At 43.9% G+C, this 20,086-nt stretch overlaps 1 protein-coding gene across 3 annotated transcripts in view; it reads right to left on the bottom strand.

Moving 5' to 3' along the window:
• The window catches only part of DDX55 (DEAD-box helicase 55), a 46,873-nt gene that overhangs the window by 12,968 nt on the left and 13,819 nt on the right, over nt 1–20,086 (bottom strand). For all 3 annotated transcript variants that reach the window (XM_029619982.1, XM_029619981.1, XM_029619980.1), the window contains exons 6-7: nt 11,769–11,918; nt 10,473–10,662 (exon numbers count right to left, since the gene is read on the bottom strand). In XM_029619982.1, coding sequence (XP_029475842.1) covers nt 10,473–10,662; nt 11,769–11,918 — 340 coding nt within the window. The remainder of the gene's footprint in view (nt 1–10,472; nt 10,663–11,768; nt 11,919–20,086) is intronic.

Here is a 20,086-nt window from a genome sequence, read left to right as displayed (position 1 = left end):
GAAAACGAGCCCTCCTTCTTGGCAACCTTCCCTGACCATGTTCCTCTTGTAGCACTGGGAGGATGGCTTCCAATCACTGCAGCCGCTGCAGAGTGTCCCACACCACCACCCACTTGCCGGGTGCAGCACAACTGGACACCACAAAGGCATCTGAGGGGGGTCAAGAAAATTCTAAAGCGTAGCCTTCCCTTATTACTTCCAGCACCCACTGGTCCAAAGTGATTCTGGTCCACTCCTCGTAAAACCAAGATAATCATCCTGCGACAGCTACCAGGAAGGAGTGCACCAGCCTGCCTTCATTGGAGGGGCATTGCACTGCTGGAGCCCTGTCCAAAACACACTCTGGCTGGTCTACGGGTCCCTCGAAAGGACTACTGCCTTCTTGAACCCTGCTTCTGTGCAGAACCTGAAGAACCTATGTTGGAGCGAAATCTCATTTCACAAAAGCGAATGTAAGGTGGGAAGGTCTTCTGAGTTACCTTCTTATCCTCTGGCAACCTAGTCCCTTTAGAATCTGCCAAATGCTTCATCAGCTTCTCCCCAAACAATAACCTTCCTTTGAAGGGAGATTATAAAGCTGCGCCTTCGACCAAACATCTGCTGACCAATTACATAGCCACAAAAGCCTTTGCATGGCTATTGCAGACATTATATTCCTAGCTGAAGTGCGACGCATATCATAGAGAGCATCTGCCACATAAGCCACTTCTGCTTCCAACCAAGCATCCTGGCCAGGCTCCGCAGAGGTTCCCGCTGCCTTCATCTGCCCAGGCTGCACCCAGCACATACAGGCCTTCTGCATTAGGCTAGTGCAGACTGTAGCCCAAAGGCTCAGAGCAGAGACCTCAAACAGCAACAGGATCTCCAGCTTCTGGTCCTGGGCATCCAAGGCCGCCAACCCTGCCACAGGAATCGTTTTCTTTCTCACCGCCGACACTGCCGCATCTACTTTTGGCAGTTTCCACAGCTCTGAAGTATCCTCCAGCAGGGGATATAAGCTGGCTATAGCCCAGGCAACCTTTAAACCAGCTTCTGGGAAATCCCACTCCCAGTCAATCATCTTCTTTATCTGCTTTGGCAAAGGGAATGCCCTCAACGATCCACATAGGCCCTCCAACACCAGGATTACCCCCTTCTTTGTAGCAATCCTTCTGTGCAAACTTAATCCCCAGCTCCTCCAGAATCTGAGGGATGAGAGGCCACAATTCCTCCTTACAGAATAACCTGACCACCCTCGGGTCATTCTGTTCTGCCAAAGAGACCTCATCTGCATCTGGGTCCCCCCAGCGGATCAGTCACCAGATCTGTGCCCTGGTCCACTTGTGGGTCCTGCGGATCAGTTACATTGGAATCCTTGGAGGAAAGCTCCTCCCCTCGCTATCGATCCAGACCCAACAGACGCAAAATGCCCCCCCATCCTCAGAGGCACCTCAGGTCGTCTGAAAGGCTGGCGGCTTAGCTGCCAGCTCCTGCCTGTGAGATAGGCCTCATGCATTAATAAAACAAAATCCGCGGAAAATCTGCTGCAGTTTCCCTGCTCCATGGCGCTGGGTCCTCCCCTGCGTCCACTAGCACATCTCCCCCTCCCCCAAGCTCCTAATGCATAGGAGAAAGCGGGGAAGGAGAGTCCTGCCTTCCCCATCCATGTCAGGGCCGCTATCTTTCACCCCCACCACCGGGGCCTCCTGCACAGGTGCAGCGTCTGCCCCCTGATACTTTTACTGAGGCTCCCTCACCTCCAGAGACACAAGAAGGGCAGAGAAGGTTCGCATTGAGGCGAGAGCGCCTCCCCCGCAGGTTCAACAGGCTTTCCTATGCTCAATGGAGACGGCATCACAAGCAACCTGGCCCGTGGCTAAAAATAACCCCGAGAAGGAGAAAATAAAGCCGCTGTCCCGACCTGGGGTGCTGAAAAACAGCCCCAGCCGCATGGTTTCCACCTCACCCGACACACACCTCAGGCACTCCCACAGAGAAAAAAAAATAAACAGGCCTCAAAGCTTCTGAGCATTTTTTTTTTAAGTTAAGCCCTTAAAGAAACAGCCTCATGAGCCACACAGAACAGCAAAAGCAAATGAAAATACTATTTTCCTGTTTCTGGGAGTTCCAAGGCACGGCAGCTGGTCAGCCTGGGTGAGAGGACCTCAGGAGGAGTGAGGGAACCAGGACCCCTGGCTTTCCCTCCCCCTGGAATCAAGGGTCGAGTTTAGTCAGGGATTTCCAACCCCCCGCTCACCCTACTCAACCAGAGGGATGGCCCACGAATTTTATTTTACTTTAACTAACAGACTGCAGATTTACACCTCTACCATCTGCTGGAGACAGAGAAATACTGAGGAACTGCAGGTGGCACTCTCAGTTATGTAGCAGTGCTTCAAAGGTTTGTTCTCTGCCTCCATCTACTGGAAGGGATGCATAAACCCACCTGTCTGGACTGATCTGCGGTATGAACCGGAACCTCATTTGTGTTTGGAAAATGTTTTAAACAGATCAAGTCTAAGCAGCAGTTATACTAAAAGTTTATTAGGAACACTGCTGACAATTTGCTTCTTTTTTTTTTGTAAATGAGTTGTTTTATTAAAGAGACAACAAAACAGAAAACAGCATGGATAAAGCCCACGTACATATCCTCAACGTAACAGAACAAAGTGGTCTATACAAATTGAAAGGAGTTACAAGCAATAAAACAAGTAGAAAACATAAACCCCTGATCAATGTGTACCTGATCGTTTATAGAACATGGAGGAAGAAAATTATTAAATGCTTATCCATAACAAAACCACATGTCTGAGACTCTGTTTATTGACCATCGCCCCCCCCCCCCCCCCGCATGTCTCACTCGAGTGGGTAGTCTGCCAGCTGAAGATCAGAAATAGCCCGGAACAGTCATAAGAGTCCATGGCTCAAAGAATAAGGTCTCTAGATGTCAGAAAGAGGACATACTCAGGTAGCAGCAGGGCATGCGCGCTTCTCCCTCCAGAGACGATAGGGGGACCACGTATCTTGAAACCGTCGAAGAGTCCTCCGAAGGGTCGCTGTAATCTCCGCCATATGATAAATGTGGTCCAATTTGGCTTGTATTTCCGCTAGAGTGGGAGTAGTGGTAGTTTTCCACTTCCTGGCTATTTCAGTTCTGGTGGCGGTACATATAAAGGTCACCAAACGTTTGTGACCCTCCCGCAGCGAGGACAATGGTACTCCTAGCAAGGCGTGTTGCGGCAATAGCTCCACTGTGACTCCACACAGGTGTTGGATCCAGGCGTCCACCGCTTGCCACACCGGACGCAGTGCAGGACAAGTCCACCACATATGAAAATAGCTGCCCACCCCCTGACAGCCTCTCCAACACAAATCTGATACATGAGAAGACATACAGTGCAATCGAACTGGATAATAGTACCATCTATAAAACATTTTTAGTGTATTTTCTAGTAACGATGACGCAATTAGTCCCTTACCCAGGCCCATAATTATCCCCTCCCAATCGGAGATTGAAAAGGTACAGTGTAAATCACATTCCCAAGCCAGCATGGCCTTCGTTTTCGCCCATGGTGCCAGACCCAGCAGATTATACAACCCGGACAGCAATTTAAGCCCAAAATCAGCCTTCTGACAAAGCTTCTCATACTCCGATTTCCCCATTTGCACATGTGGAGACAACTGCGAGGTACGGGCGAAGTGACAAAGCTGTAAGTAAAAATATACATCCCCCTCCTCAAGACCGAACCTCAGTTGTAAGTCCCGAAAGGAAAGCATACCCTTGGATCCCATCAGCTGTCCCCAGTAGCGAATACCTCTAGTTTGCCATCGGAAGGCAGCCCGACTCCCATATCCAGGCATGAAAGCCGTATTGGCATAGATATAGGTTGAGGCATGATATTCGCGGGTCCCCAGGACCAGTCCCTTCCGAGAACACCAAAACTGTAGATCCAAGATCATAGTCGGGGGCACTAAAGTCTCAGGATTAATCAGCCAAGTACCTCGGGGTTGCCATAAAAAACTACACAGAGGTATCTCCCCTATTAATTGTTGCCCAAAACGGAACCACTGCTTAGGATTAGCTTGTTTATGCCAGTCTGCTAGGGACTTAAAACGTGCCGCCATATAATATCGCTCTAAATTGGGCACTCCCAGACCTCCCCGTTTTCTATGTCGATACAGAATGGTACGAGCAATACGAGGACGTTTGCCCCCCCAAATATACACCAAGAGCCGCTTTTGCCATTGGGCTAAACTATGGCGGGGGATGGCAATCGGCAATGTTTGGAACAGATACAGTAGTTTAGGAAGCACGGTCATTTTGACTGCGGCTATTCTGCCCAGCCAGGAAATGCTATATCTGTTCCATTCCTCCAACTCCCTAAGTATCGTGGACCACAGCTTACCATAGTTAATGGAAAATAAATCCTGGGAAGCACTAATATACACTCCCAGGTATTTTAATTTGTCATGAGCCCATCTAAAGCGAAATTGCTGCTTAAGAAGCAGTTCAGAGGAACTAGGGATGTTAATATTTAAAATCTCTGACTTTTCCCAATTGAGCCGAAAGCCCGAGACACTACTGAACTCCTCCAACGCCCTCGTCAAGTGAGGGAGAGAAGTCTCAGGGTGGGTTACCAGTAACAAAATGTCGTCTGCAAACAGCGACAATTTGGAGGAGAACTCCCCCTCCTGCACTCCCTGTATCTCAGTATGATTCCTTACCATATTAGCAAAGGGTTCCAAAAATATTGCAAAAAGCAAAGGGGACAGCGGGCAACCCTGTCTGGTGCCTCGCCGTACCGGAAAGGTAGGAGAGTATCCCCCATTAATTTTTATACAGGCTAGAGGATTTGAATACAACTGCTGGAGCCATTGGATGAAGTTATCACCAAATTTCATTTTTCGTAACAGTGCAAAGAGATATGGGCAGTGCACCATATCAAATGCCTTCTTGGCGTCAATCGCCAAGGCCACTGTCGGAATGTTGTGCTTTTTTACCCACCAGAATAAGTCAATGATCTTGCGCACATTATCACTGGTTTGTCTACCGGGAATAAACCCGGCTTGATCAGGGTGTATGAATTGGGCTATGAAAGTGTTCAAACGTGTCGCCAAAATTTTTGCTAAGATTTTAAGGTCAATATTTATGAGGGAGATGGGTCTATACGAACCACAGACTGTAGGGTCCCTACCTGGTTTGGCAAGTATCGTGATTCCAGCTGTATTAGCCGCATCTGAGAGGGGCGTCCCTTCTTTTAGTGCTAAAAACACTTTGGCCAGGACAGGAGTCAACCGAGTAGCAAAAGTTTGGTAAAACCTGCCTGTGTATCCGTCGATACCCGGCGATTTTCCGGGTTTAAGCGATCGAATCGCAGTCAAGATTTCTTGCTCAGTAATATCCTTATTCAAGAGACGTTGGTGGGAATCCTCCAGCCCTCTAACCTGGGAAGCCTCTAAATATTTGTCAATCTCCCCTAGACTAATATCCTCATCCATCGCGTATAACTCAGAATAAAATTGATGAAAACGCCCTCGGATAGACCTATTGTCCGTCAGGACCTCCCCTGCTTTGCTTTTGATCTTAGTAATGGAGGTCTGAGCCTGCCTCCGTTTTAAAACATTGGCCAGTACCCTACCTGCTCTGTTCCCCCCTTCAAAATATTTTTGCTGAGTTAGTAGCAATTGATGCGCAATATACGCGGAGTCTAGCGCCGCTATTTGATTCCTGAGCTCCTGTAATTTGGAGGAAAGGGACAGAGACGAACTAGACTGTTTATGCAAGCGTTCTAAAGTTTTGAGCTGGGCTAATAATTGTTCACGGTTCCGTTCCCTAAGTTTTTTTAATAGCGCCCGCCTGGCAATAAGTCTACCCCTAATCACTACCTTAAGGCATTCCCAGACAACCACCGGGTGTACGTCACTATTGTCATTAAATTGTAAATATTCCTGTATGGCTGAGTCTACCTGAGAAACAAAATCAGGGTCGTCCAGTAACGAGTCATTGAGCCTCCAAAACTTAGTCCCTTGATCATAGTCCCGCACCTGTAGTACGAACCATATAGGAGCATGGTCGGACCACAGTATAGGCTCTATATCAATCCGTGAAATTCTAGGTAATAAGCTAGCGCTGCCCAAAAACATATCTATTCTGGAATAGCTATGGTGCGGCGTGGAGAAAAAGGTATAATTCCTCGACGTAGGATTTCTGGACCTCCACACGTCCTGAAGCCCAAAGCTATGCATTAGGGCTTTTAATGCGTCTCTTGCTTTTCGGGGATCTGAGCTAGAACCAACCGATGTATCAATCCTAGGGTTCAGAGTTAAATTGAAATCACCACCGAGAACTAAAGACCCCTCCACCCGGGAGAGCAGGATCTGATGTAGAGTTTGGTAAAAATCCTGCTTTTGTGAGGTGGGACCGTAAATAGACACTAAGGTATATACCTCAGACCCAATATTAATTTTTAAAATAATAAACCTACCAAGCGGATCCTCGTAAGTGTCTTTTAACTCAAAATGACAGTCCTTTTGAATCAAGATTCCCACTCCCGAATATTTAGAAGCTACTGAGGCAGCCGCCCAGTATTGATATGGATACTTGGGATTACTCATCAAACTCTGGTGCCTCCTCCTCAGGTGGGTCTCTTGCAACAATGCTATGTCTACCTTCAAACGATCTAGTTCTTTAAATAATAATTTCCTCTTTCTAGGGGTATTGAGCCCTTTCACATTGAGGGCAAGGAAGTTGAAACTAGCCATCCGCAATGTAACCTAGACTTCCCTTACAGCATATGTAGCACTCCACCCCATGATGACTGCCCCCACACTCAACAGAAAATACCCACTCCATTCGTACATGTCCATAACATACCCCCACCCCAACCCCCCCTCCCCCTTCCCCCTCCCCCACCCCCTGCCTGAGCACACCATGGCACATCCCCCTTGTGCCAGCCACCCATGGAGGAAGTATAAACCATCCCCCCCGATGCCCCGCTCCCAGGCATGCCTAAGAAAAGCTTCAAAATTACCAATCAACACAGCTTAGTAACTAAAATAGAATAGGAACATCCCAATACAGCAAAAACTCACAGAGAGACAGTAAGACTGCCAGTAAAGGGATAAGCAGTGAACCCCCGGTATCTGCTCCACAACTGGAACCTGTAAAGAAAGAGTGAATCTCAAAAGTAAAGTCAAGCTGGGGCCTCCTCAGCACTCTCTTCAGCCGCATTCCGTTGCAATCTGCGCCGTCCTTTAGTCACTCTTTGCCATTTGGGTTGAGGAGCATTCCTGGAAACAAATCCTCCTGATTCTTTTAGTACCCCTGGAGGTATTTCAACCGCTATGCCTTCCTGTTTCAAAATCTCAACTGCCTCTTTTACTGATTTAATGCTGTGTGTTTGGCCGTGTACCGTGAAAGCCAGCCCGCCCGGGTATAACCAACGATATCTGATGTGGTCTTCGTTCAGCTTTGCGGTGACACAGCGAAACTCCTGCCTTTTCTTTAAAGTAGAAGATGAAAGATCAGCATAGATAGCCAGATCGTGGCCTTCCCATCGCCAGGATCTCTGTCTCCTAGCTATGCCAAAAATGAGTGATGAGTGATAACATACCACAATGTCCCTGGGCTTATTAGCTAGCCGAGGCCCCCGTGTTCGGTGCGCTCGCTCCACATTTATAATGGTATCCGGCACAGGGGGTGTCTCAGTAGCCATCTCTGTATTTGGCACTTCTGCTTGAGCTAAGAAAAATAGAGAGATTTTCCTCACCACATCCATGCAGTCTGAATAGTCCTCAGATTCAGGCACGCCCCGGATCCTTATGTTACATCTCCTGCTGCGGTTCTCTATATCCTCCATTTTGTCTGACAGGGAGAGGTAGGATTGCTGTAATTGAGCGTGTTCCTTCCTCAGAGCGTCCCAGCCTTCCCCCTGAGTGTCCAGCCGCAGCTCGTTTTCATCCACGCGGTGCCCCAATTCTGCTGTCTCCTCTTTCATGCCCGCAAGCATGTCGGCGATCTCCCTCTTATAGGATTTCAAATCCTGTCGCAGCTCCCCAAACCACCTCCTCATCTCAGTCCAGGACGGTGGAGAGTCATCTGCTGCAGTCGTTTCGTCTTGCTCATCCTCCCGGTCCGCGAGGGGATCCGCCGCCGCCATTTTGGATTTACCCGGGTCGGGATCGTCATCGCCGCGGGCGGATGAAAACTTCCGCAGGTCCGGTTTTTTCTGTTTGGATGCCATTCCCTGTGTGTAGGTGGAACAGACGGGGGTTCTTGTTGCAAAAAGGCTGCGCTGAAACCGGCAAAAAAGCTAAAGAGCCACGGGAGCTCGAGGAGCAGTACCGAAGTGCTGCTTACATGGGGAAGTGACGTCACTTCCTCGACAATTTGCTTCTAACCAAAAATAGAAGCACTAGAGACTGCAACAGAAATAAATAGAATTCATCACTGGTGATGAAGCACCAACAGCATGCGGCCAAACAGCTGGAAATTTGGGACTGTACAAAATCATAGAAACACAGAAATGACGGCAACAAAGGACCAATCATTCCATCCAGCCTGCCCAGCAAGCTTATGGTAGCACCAGCCATGTCATACACGTCTCCCCCATAATGGCAGCATCTGCCACATCATACAAGTCAGCACCCTTGTTGGTTGCTGTCTGAGTCCAATTCTACATTACCTCTTGCCGTTGGAGTTGCATCATCTCCATGCTTATTTGTTTTCCTAGACTGTAAAATTCAGGTCTTTATTGGCTGCTGTCTGAATCTAATTCCCCTTTTCCTCTTTACCCCCTGCCATTAAAGCAGAGAGCAATAATGGAGTAGCATCAACAATATGCAGGCGTATTGGTTAAGGGTAGTAACCGCCATACCAGCAAGTTACCCCCATGCACTCCAGCTTCCCTCCACTACTGGCAAACAAACTGTTCTCAAAGGAAACAGATTTCTGTAAAAAGTAATCACCTTTACTCTGGATCTAAAAAGTTTTATTCTATGCTCCATCTGCTGGTAGGGATGCAAAACCCACTTACTTGTTTGGACTGATCTGGGGTATGAACAGGAATATGCAGTTTGTCATTTAGTGGTCATTTTAGATGACTTACTGAAGTTTCCAGTTAGGGAGGTCTGCTGGGTATGAGCTTGGATGTAGTAGGAAGGGAGTCCTCAAAAACGGACTCTGTGACCCTGTGCCTCACTACAGCTCCCTGACAATGAGTAACACGTATATATTATTTGGCTGCTAAAATTCAAAACCTCTGGCAGTCCGGCTTAGATAGGAGACCACATTTAAACACAAACCCATCAATGTTTTAAGCCATTTCCTGTTTGTTTCATGCTGAACCTGTCAAGCAGGTCAGTGGAGCCTTAGTTCACAAATCCTACTGCAGTCTGCACATTCAAGACAGGACTTGTGTGCTTCAGTACTTAGAATTATCTCACCAGAGTCCCAAACCAGTCAAAGAAACTGCAGCCTGACAAAAAAGACTGCTGAGTAATAATTAAACATGATCTGAAGTCAAAAAGTCATGGCTTGTGCCATGGACTTCTCATTCTGGTAATTAAAACTCTAATTACTCTATAATCATTCAACAAAATGCAAAGCTCAGAAAATACATTAAAATCATTGGCTCACTGCGCTGTGGCAGTCAAAAAAGCAACAATGTTAGGAATTATTAGTAAGGGAATGGTGAATAAAGCGGAGAATGTCATAATGCCTCTGTATCAATCCATGGTGAGACCGCACCTTGAGCACTATGTTCAATTCTGGCCTCTGCATCTCAAAAAAGATAGTTGCACTGGAGAAAGTACAGAGAAGGGCAACCAAAATGATAAAGGGGATGGAACAGCTCCCCTATGACGAAAGGCTGAAGAGGTTAAGGCTGTTCAGCTTACATAAGAGACGACTGAGGGGGGATATGATACAGGTCTACAAAATCATGAAAGGACTTGAACAAGTTCATGTAAATCAGTTATTTACTCTCAGATAATAGAAGGACCAGGGGGCACTCCATGAAGTTAGCAAGTAGCTCATTTAAAACAAATCAGAGAAAATTATTTTTTCACTCAGTGCATAATTAAGCTCTGGAATTCATTGGCAGAGGATGTGGTTATGGCAGTTAGTGTAACTGGGTTTAAAAAAGGTTTGAATAAGTTTCTAGAACATAAACTGCTATTAATCAATAAGGATTAGTAGCTTGGGATCTATTCATTTAATGTTTGGGTACTTGCCAGGTATTTGTGACTTGATTGGCCACTGTTGGACATAGTATGCTAAGCTTGATGGGAAGCTTGGTCTGACCCAGTATGGCATCTCTTATGTTTGTACTTTAACATTAATCAAATAGTTTGCTCACTGTGGGGTGATGTCAGTTTAAGAGAAAGGCAAACTGAGCTATGGAACCTGTGTAAAAAAAATGTGATTTTTTTTTTATCCAGTGAATTGAGCCAGTATAACCTAAAAGTTTCTTAAAAGTGAAAAGAAATCTTACCATGTAGTAGTTCTGAAGGCGAGTTGGCGTCTTCTGGCTGCTGCTGGCTGCCACCCCTTTCTCCTTCACCGTGATGCGTACCGGGTTCCGCAGACCTGCTCGCACCAGGTTCTCCACCTCCTGAGTCTGAGTCGCTGAGAACAAGCCTGTCCGCCTCTGCTTGGGTAAGAACTCCAGAATGGTATTTAAACTAAAAACCAATGTATCCAAATATATTCTTTTCAAAATTTCCATTCAGCATAACACCTACTCTTGCTAGAAATAATTACAAAAAAATATGCAAATCATTTGAGAAACTCATGAAAAACGCATTTCCAAAAGACAAAAACTACCGCTTTCAGCAGATCAAAATGATACATTTTCAGGGTGCGGTTAAACAAACTAAAGTATTAGCTGAAAAAATATCCGAGCTACAGTTGTTCTGCCATCTTAGGTTGTGCATTCTCTTCGGTTACCTGTCTCAGGACTCCTATGTTACACCACCAGCAACTGCACACACTAATCTGCTAAATTACACAGTCTTCTCCACTCTCCATAACATGATGGCAATGTTTATTTGGAAAATATAAGGAAAATCTATTCCTAAAAAAAAAAAAAAAAACGCTTCACTGATTTTATTTTTCCTGCTAAGGAGAAAGGAAGCACCGCTGTTGATAAAAGGCACAGTCTATGACTGCATGCATTCAGGGAACATGCAGCGAATGGCCTTGGTTCAAAGTTATAACTTTTTGAAATCCATTTTCTGCTCTTCATTAAACCTCTTCAGCTTACCCACACCTGAGTGCGGTAGAGATAAAAACAGAATGGCACTTAGCCTTGGCCTCGACCATTTGCCTCTGCAGACTTAAAATATGAGTTTTAAAGATGCATCCATTTGTTTAGCCAATTAAAAACCTTCCCACCTACAAAAGAAACTCAATTGCTCTGATTGGTGGCACACAGACCAAAACTGGCCAGAATCCAGCAACAGCTGGAATCTCATATTACAAAAATCTAATTGTTTGGTGTGGTCCCTGTCAAAATAAAGAAGGCACCTTGCAGTGCAAAAGCGCTCAATAAGTCTCTTCCATAGTGACAGTGTAACATAGCAAATGACAACAGATCACATTCAATTCCTCCATCCAGTCAGCCCCGTCGTCTTCCTCACCGATTCTCTACCCCTTTGGGTGAGCAAGCATAGACATTCCCATGCTTTAACTAACACCAGCTCCTGTGCCCACTCCATGTCTTTTACCTGACCTCTCACCACTACCCGCTATACCTGCCACAAGCGATTTCCAATTGCTACCCAAATACCTTGCTTCAAATCCCATGTCCAGAAGTCGGTCTGCCTCATCCAGAACCAGGACATCCAACGCTTTCACACAGCTGGCCAAATCTAGTCCGTCCGTTCTTCTTCTGAACATGTCCACCAAGCGGCCTGGTGTGGCCACGATGATATTTCCTCTGTTAGACAGATGTGTTAAACTGGTTTTCACTTTCAATTATCTCACAAATTCCTCCAAAAATTGCATTCTAGGAAGGTCTAACATTTGCATGCATTATTTAATTAGAAAAATAAATAAATAAATAAGGGGCTGACCCAGTGGCAGTTCTGCACGATACCATAGGGGAGACCTTGGTTCAGTCACGTTAGGTCTTCTGTGATCTGAGCTAGCTGGGACCCTGTGGGGTAGCCCTAGTTGTCACACAATGGCGACACCTAGTGGCCAGATTTAGGACTTATGACTGCAGGATTCTGGAAGGAGTCCTGGGACTGTAGGGACTAACTAGTCACCTTAAAAAGGAGCATATGCAACTGTAAACCAAGCTGAGGGCAGGCCAAGCAACACAAAATGGAAGCAGACTAGTATGAGATGGCCCTGAGGTAGCATGGGAGGGAGGCATACCGGAGGATAGAAAACCAGTGCAACTCTAGCTTTCAACGGAAAACACTTTTTCTTCACATAAACAAAGACAGCAAAAAATCAGACTTTAGATTAAAAAATCAAAGTTTCAAATGTACAGGATTCTGGTGTAATTCCAGGAGCTTCCCTCTCCCTTTCTGGACCATTTGCTCCATCCTGAGTCTGGGCTTTTACTCCCCTCCCCCAGGCTACACCCTGTGGTCTGAATTCCCACTCTGTATTTAAGATGGACCAGGCCAGATAGCTGGTCTTGGTCTTTTAAGATGTTCTTGGGTTCTAGTCACCCCTCCACATTCCCCCCCCCCCCCCCGCCCCCAACTCAACTGTCTTAGGTTGAGTGCCTGCCTCTACTAGGGATGCCTCCCGGGAAAGGAAACCAGCATTCCTAGTTTACTTTGTCCCTTTATTCTTCTAAAGTCGGGGTGTGGACCTCTGAGCCAGAGACTGACTTATTTTTATTTTATTTAATATCTTTTATATACCGACGAACGTTGGGAACATCTCGTCGGTTTACAGACTTCCTCTCTATCACCTGTACATGCCCCCAGACAAACTTAAAAGGCACCATTTTCCAGTTGGTTCTGTTTAAATCTTCCAAGATTACCCTCTCCCTTCCATTCTGGAATTAAGGGGACCAATTAAGAGTTTTTTGGGGCAGTCACAGTTCCTCATTTGACCCAGTGAGCCTACCTACTGTAACCTCTGTGCATCTGGAATCTTCAGCCTGCCCTTGGATGTCTTGGCATCCCTCACATACAAGTCCAGGCTTCCCCGAGGGAAGATCTCAGAAAATGACTGTGGACAGAGTCTGTTGACCCAGCCCAAAGCTGGAGCCAAAAAGGGTCCCAAAGTCCGGGACATCATGTCCCAGGATATGAGCGCCATGAAAGTACTCTTACTTCAAGGCTGACCTGCCCAGTGGGTGTCTTCAGCGAGACCTGTGTGGTAGGTTACTGCCAGTGGCCTCCGTACATGCAAGCTAGAGTCACTATATTTTTTTAAACTTATATTTTTATTAGTTTTAACATCCAGCCAGAAAGAAAAAAAGAAGCATCATCATTCCATTATTGTGCGTCAACATTACGCACCAAATTAGTTAAGACTCCATCTGGTCCACCACCCCCATTCACCCTTTTCCCCCACCCCCCTTCATAGAAATAAAAAACAAAAAAAGCTCTCTTTGGTCATCTTAAGGGAGCAAGAAACACATAGTGAATAATAAAAAGCAGAAAAAAAATTATGCATGCAGTGGTATGGAGAAAGAGATTAGAACGAACACTTGAAAGTCCAAAGTGATGCAGAGCTTCAAGTTAGTGAACAAAATCTTTCACACTGGTTCTCACAATTTCTGTCCTTTTGTTAATCTTCCCCTGATCTTTTCAGTCAAAACTTCCAGTTCCGTCATTACCCCCACCTCTCTTGTACCAATCCTGCTTCCTCAGAGGATGCTTGTTCATCCAATATCTCACTGTCAGGCCGATACAGAAAGAAACACGGGAGAGCAGGCGAGTGCACCAGCCAGGGTCCTGGGCGCACGATCCTGGGCGGAAACCAAGATGCTGAAACCCGCCGAGATCTGTAGGGCAGCGACATGGTCCTCCATCCACACCTTCTCCAGGTTTTACCGCCTGGATGTTCAGGCTCGGGAGGACCCAAAAAACAGCAGGGTAGGCGATCCAGTGAAACCGTAGGCAAGCAACAAATAGAAGGATGCCAAAGAGCGTCTTTTTCAAACTTTAATCAAGGAGACGTAAAAGCTCAAATAAAATTGCCCGACTCTGGCCGAGTTTCACCACCTGCGGTGGCTGCCTCAGGGGCTACAAACAAACATATAAAGTGTTTATTTATTTATTTATTTAACATTTTTCTATACCGACCTTCAAGGTTGAATACCATATCAGGTCGGTTTACATCGAACAGGGGTAGATCAGTATAACGTAACATAACATAAGGAGTAAATTTTGTGGTAAGAGACAAGAGCAGAGAAGCAAAAAGTTACATAATAACAAGGACCTTGAACTTGGAAGCTGGTTCAGCTGGAAAAAGAGAAGCCTTAAGAAGGTATTAAATTAAGTACATTGTGATATGTCCAAACTAGTAAATGAGGTGAATATTGGCGGGGCGAAGTTCCATATTCAAAAGCTGAGTAGTTATCTAGTGAAAGTTTGATGGATCAGGGAAGGCTTGTAAGAAGAGCCAAGTTTTGAGTTTTTTTTTAAATGTAGTTAGGCACGGTTCCATTCTGAGTTCTGAGGGGAGGTTGTTCCAGATGGATGGACCTGCTGTAGAAAAAGCTCGGTCCCTGGTAGAGATGAGTCGTGTGGCTTTAGATGGCGGGGCTTGTAGAGTTCCTTTGTAGGTTTCCCTCATTGGTCTGTTGGAAGTGTGGAGTTTGAGTGGGAATTCGAGGTCGAGATGGAGGAGGTTATGAATTGATTTGTGGATTAGAGTTAGCGATTTGTGTAGAGCCCTGTAACTGACTGGTAACCAGTGTAGATTACGGAGGATGGGCGTAATATGGTCTCTCTGGTTGGTGCTTGTCAAAATTCTTGCTGCAGCGTTCTGTATCATCTGTAAGGGCTTGGTAGGCCGGTGAGGAGAGCGCTGCAGTAGTCAATTTTGGCAAATATTAGAGATTGGAGAACAGTCCTAAAGTCATGAAAATATAGGAGAGGTTTGAGTGTTTTTAACACCTGAAGTCTGTAGAAGCACTCTTTAGTTGTGGTTTTGATCATATTCTTTAGGTTAAGACGGTTGTCTATAATTACTCCAAGGTCTCTCACATGAGAGTGGGTGAGAAGGTGTTTGTGATGAATCTGAGATGAGAGGTTTTCTTGGTTGGAGGAAATGAATAGGAGTTCAGTCTTAGATGCATTGATGACCAGATTTAGACTGTTGAGGAGATTAGTGATGGCTTGTAAGCTGTTGTTCCAGAGTGCGAGGGATTTGTTAATAGATTCTGTTATGGGAATCAAAATCTGAACATCGTCTGCGTAGATGTAGTGAATGAGGTTAAGACTAGTTAACAGTTGGCAAAGGGGAAGGAGGTAGATATTGAAAAGGGTAGGTGATAGGGATGAACCTTGTGGTACGCCAAGAGCGGAATTTGTAGATGGTGATTCCTTATTGTTGATTTTGACTTTAAAACTCCTGTTACTGAGGAACGACTTGAACCAATTGTGGACTGTTCCCGAGATGCCTATGTCTGAAAGGCGATTCAAGAGGATGAGGTGGTTGACGGTGTCGAAAGCCGCCGAGATGTCTAGAAGGATTAGGAGAAAGGAGTGTCCTTTGTCTAGCCCCATAATAATATGGTCTGTTAGAGATATGAGTAGGGTTTCAGTGCTGCGAGATTTGCGGAACCCATATTGGGAAGGGAAAAGTAAGTTGTGATCTTCTAGATAATCAGAAAGCTGGGTGTTGACCAATTTCTCAGTGAGTTTGGCTAAAAATGGTAGATTCGAGATAGGGCGGAAATTAGCCAGAACACCAGGGTCTAGGTTATGTTTCTTGAGGAGTGGTTTCAGGGAAGCGTTTTTTAGACTATCTGGGTAGAATCCTTGAGTTAAGCAGCAGTTTATGATTTTGGTTAAGGGACCAGAGATTATATTTGGGATAAGTAGCAGTAGCTTGGAAGGTATGTTGTCCAATGGGTGGCTAGATGGTTTTTGCCTTTTGAGAATGGATTCGATCTCTTTGGTCGATGTTAATTCGAATTTGTCGAATTTGATTCCCTTAAGAATGTAGGTGTTATCGAATGAGGTGGTGTAGTCAGTCTTGGTTGGAAGGAGAGCAAGTGTATTTGAAATCTTCTGCTGAAAGAATAGGGCTAACTCATTTGCTTTGGTTTGAGCTTGTTCGTCAGGAATTGATGGTGGTAGAGACTTTGTTATTTGAGAGACATATGCAAAGAGGGTTTCTGCATCAAATTGGAGATCATGGATTTTATTACCGAAGTATTCTCTTTTTGCTTTTAGAATTGAAGTCCTGTAGAAATGTAGAGTTCCTTTGTATGACAGTAGTGTAGTTTAATAACATAAATATGTTTAATAACATAAATATTAAAAACATAAATAATTAAAACCACATAAACATGTAGAGATCAAATCATCAGAAAACATAAAAATCAATACATAAATACATAAACTTAAAATGACAATGGAAAAAGTAAAAATGAATAAATAAAATGAGACAATAAAAATCAACAACAACTAAAAGAGCAGCAACAGGAGATAGTACCTGAATAATCAAAGAACAGTGTTCAAGTGATGGTCCGAATAAAATCAACAATGTATCTTCATCTATATAAAATAGATAAATAACGGTCAGCTATAAGTCAATAAAAGGCATACATCAGTATCTATTAAAAACGTGGATCACCCCCTCTTTATAAAAACGTATTTATATCCAATGGATGAAAAAAAATTTTTGAAAAATTTTTTTATATATTCCCGAAGTATTAAAAAATATTTAACCAAAGTGTTAAAGATTTTTTTAAATTGTTTATCTCCAATGGATAAAACATTTTTTTAATGGATAAAAACATATCTATGTTGGGGAAAATTTTAATTTATTTAACCAGAAGCACAAGAGAACAATATTATACAATTCGCTCATGGAACACAGAATATGTCTTCTGTTTCAATAAACATCAATGGGATTATTCGTAATTTTTTAGTTTCAGGTGCACTGTTGATATATTTTACTAATTAGACGCACTCTAGTAACTATTTTTAAACATGTGATTTTACTACTGATACCATCACAATTTTTGTTAAAATTTTTTCAACTTCTTATTGAAATTAGAAAAACTGTTGTTACATATTTCGTTAATTAGATGCACTCTATAAACATTGTTTAAACATATGATTGAACTACTTATACCGTCACAATTTTTGTTTAAATTCCTCCAATTTCATCGTTGCACTCCAATATACACCTTTTGTTAATTATACTATCGCAATCCGTGTCACATTTTTTGATTCACAATCTAGCATTTTCTAGTTTTTTAAGACATATTCTGTGTTCCATGAGCGAATTGTATAATATTGTTCTCTTGTGCTTCTGGTTAAATAAATTAAAATTTTCCCCAACATAGATATGTTTTTATCCATTAAAAAAATGTTTTATCCATTGGAGATAAACAATTTAAAAAATTTTTTAACACTTTGGTTAAATATTTTTTAATACTTCGGCAATATATAAAAAATGTTTTCAAAAACATTTTTTCATCCATTGGATATAAATACGTTTTTATAAAGAGGGGGTGATCCACGTTTTTAATAGATACTGATGTATGCCTTTTATTGACTTATAGCTGACCGTTATTTATCTATTTTATATAGATGAAGATACATTGTTGATTTTATTCAGACCATCACTTGAACACTGTTCTTTGATTATTCAGGTACTATCTCCTGTTGCTGCTCTTTTAGTTGTTGTTGATTTTTATTGTCTCATTTTATTTATTCATTTTTACTTTTTCCATTGTCATTTTAAGTTTATGTATTTATGTATTGATTTTTATGTTTTCTGATGATTTGATCTCTACATGTTTATGTGGTTTTAATTATTTATGTTTTTAATATTTATGTTATTAAACACTTTATATGTTTGTTTGTAGCCCCTGAGGCAGCCACCGCAGGTGGCGAAACTCGGCCAGAGTCAGGCAATTTTATTTGAGCTTTTACGTCTCCTTGATTAAAGTTTGAAAAAGACGCTCTTTGGCATCCTTCTATTTGTTGCTTGCCTACAGGCTCGGGAGGACACAGCATTTGCAAGGGCAGTACTAAGTGGGTCACAGGCAGCCTCCCACCTGGTTCGGGAGTAGCTTTTATACATCCCATTGGTCCTGAGTCCATCTGCCACACCCTAGGAAATGGAGAAATTACTTACCTGATAATTTTGTTTTCCTTAGTGTAGACAGATGGACTCAGTATCCAGCCCACAGCTGCCATTACTCATGGAATTCTCGGGGGACATCCCCGGGAGCGAGTGATTCAAGGGTAAGCCATGCTTTCCTTCATCTAGGACACCCATCCTACTGGGTGTCGACGTTTCTCGGTTGAGGGCACTGGCGGTCTCCAGCTATAGCCAATTCAACCAGTTCAAATTAATCAAGTTAACCAAGTTATAAAGTTAATCAAGTTATTCAAATTAGTCAGTCACACATATATCCACAATACTGAAGAGCTGCACTTCCTGCACGGGTATATGTACTAGGGCTGACGTCAGAATGAAATCTGATCCATCTCCAACTGCTATCAGGAGCACACTATACCCATTGGTCCTGAGTCCATCTGCTACACGCTAGGAAATGGCTAATTTCTACTTCTAAGTTGGAGAGTTAATTGCAATGTGTCTTTAAAATGCAAGTTGGATTAAGGGCAGACAAGTGTTTTCATAACATTGTAGAAAGAGTGATTTGCTCTGCTAAAGCACATAGTTAAAAATAATACTTTACTGTATCTAAATCCATTTTATATCTTCTGCTGCTATAATAAAACTCATTATATACCGCAAGAAAAAGGTGTAGGCATTCTGATCTCTTTATATGAACTTACATTTTATCTGATGTAAACAAGTCAGACTCACCATAAGATTAATTTTACTAATAGTACATGGATCTCAGCTGAGGACTGTCACTGCAACGACTGGGCTAAGTTTTAAAATAGGGGTAGTTACAAGGTATCAGATTCCAGCTCCGGTTCCGAATGAGCTGGAAGCCCAAAGTTGCAGAAAGACAGAGCCAAGTCAAAAAAATGTTAAAAGCTGTTCTCCTTTAGCACTCTGAATGTTCCACTTATGTTAAGTAACAAAATAACATAATATTGATGCAGAAAAAGTTAAGGATAGTAACTGCCGCTCCATACAAGTTAACCCCCTGTTTCTGTTAAGGGTAGTAACTGCCTCCCCGAGCAGGTTACCCCCCTGTTTCTGTTAAGGGTAGTAACTGCCGCTCCATACAAGTTACCCCCCTGTTTCTGTTAAGGGTAGTAACTGCCGCTCCATACAGGTTACTCCCCTGTTTCTGTTAAGGGTAGTAACTGCCGCTCCATACAAGTTACCCCCATGTTTCTGTTAAGGGTAGTAACTGCCGCTCCATACAAGTTACCCCCATGTTTCTGTTAAGGGTAGTAACTGCCGCTCCATACAGGTTACCCCCCTGTTTCTGTTAAGGGTAGTAACTGCCGCTCCATACAGGTTACCCCCCTGTTTCTGTTAAGGATAGTAACTGCCGCTCCATACAGGTTAACAGAAACAGGGGGGTAACCTGTATGGAGCGGCAGTTACTACCCTTAACAGAAACATGGGGGTAACTTGTATGGAGCGGCAGTTACTACCCTTACCCCCCTGTTTCTGTTAAGGGTAGTAACTGCCGCTCCATACAGGTTACCCCCCTGTTTCTGTTAAGGGTAGTAAAGGAAAATTAGTTTCTTACCTGATAATTTTCGTTCCTGTAGTACCAAGGATCAGTCCAGGACACCTGGGTTGTGACTCCGCACCAGTAGATGGAGACAGACTAAAACTTGTGGGCGGAGCCATATATGCCCCTGTGCCAGTCACAGCCCCTCAGTCATACGGAATGTCAAAGTAGAACATAACCAGAGAACCAAACTAGCTATTTAACCATAAAACGGGGAAGAACACCCCTACTGGAAATAGACTCCCCAAACGAGAGAGCGAACAAGCGGAACAGATTAATTT

This window comes from Rhinatrema bivittatum, chromosome 11 (assembly GCF_901001135.1).
Source record: "Rhinatrema bivittatum chromosome 11, aRhiBiv1.1, whole genome shotgun sequence".
Lineage (NCBI taxonomy): Eukaryota > Metazoa > Chordata > Amphibia > Gymnophiona > Rhinatrematidae > Rhinatrema > Rhinatrema bivittatum.
The sequence above is the reverse complement of the archived record's forward strand: the minus strand, read 5'-3'. Positions and strand labels throughout refer to the sequence as shown.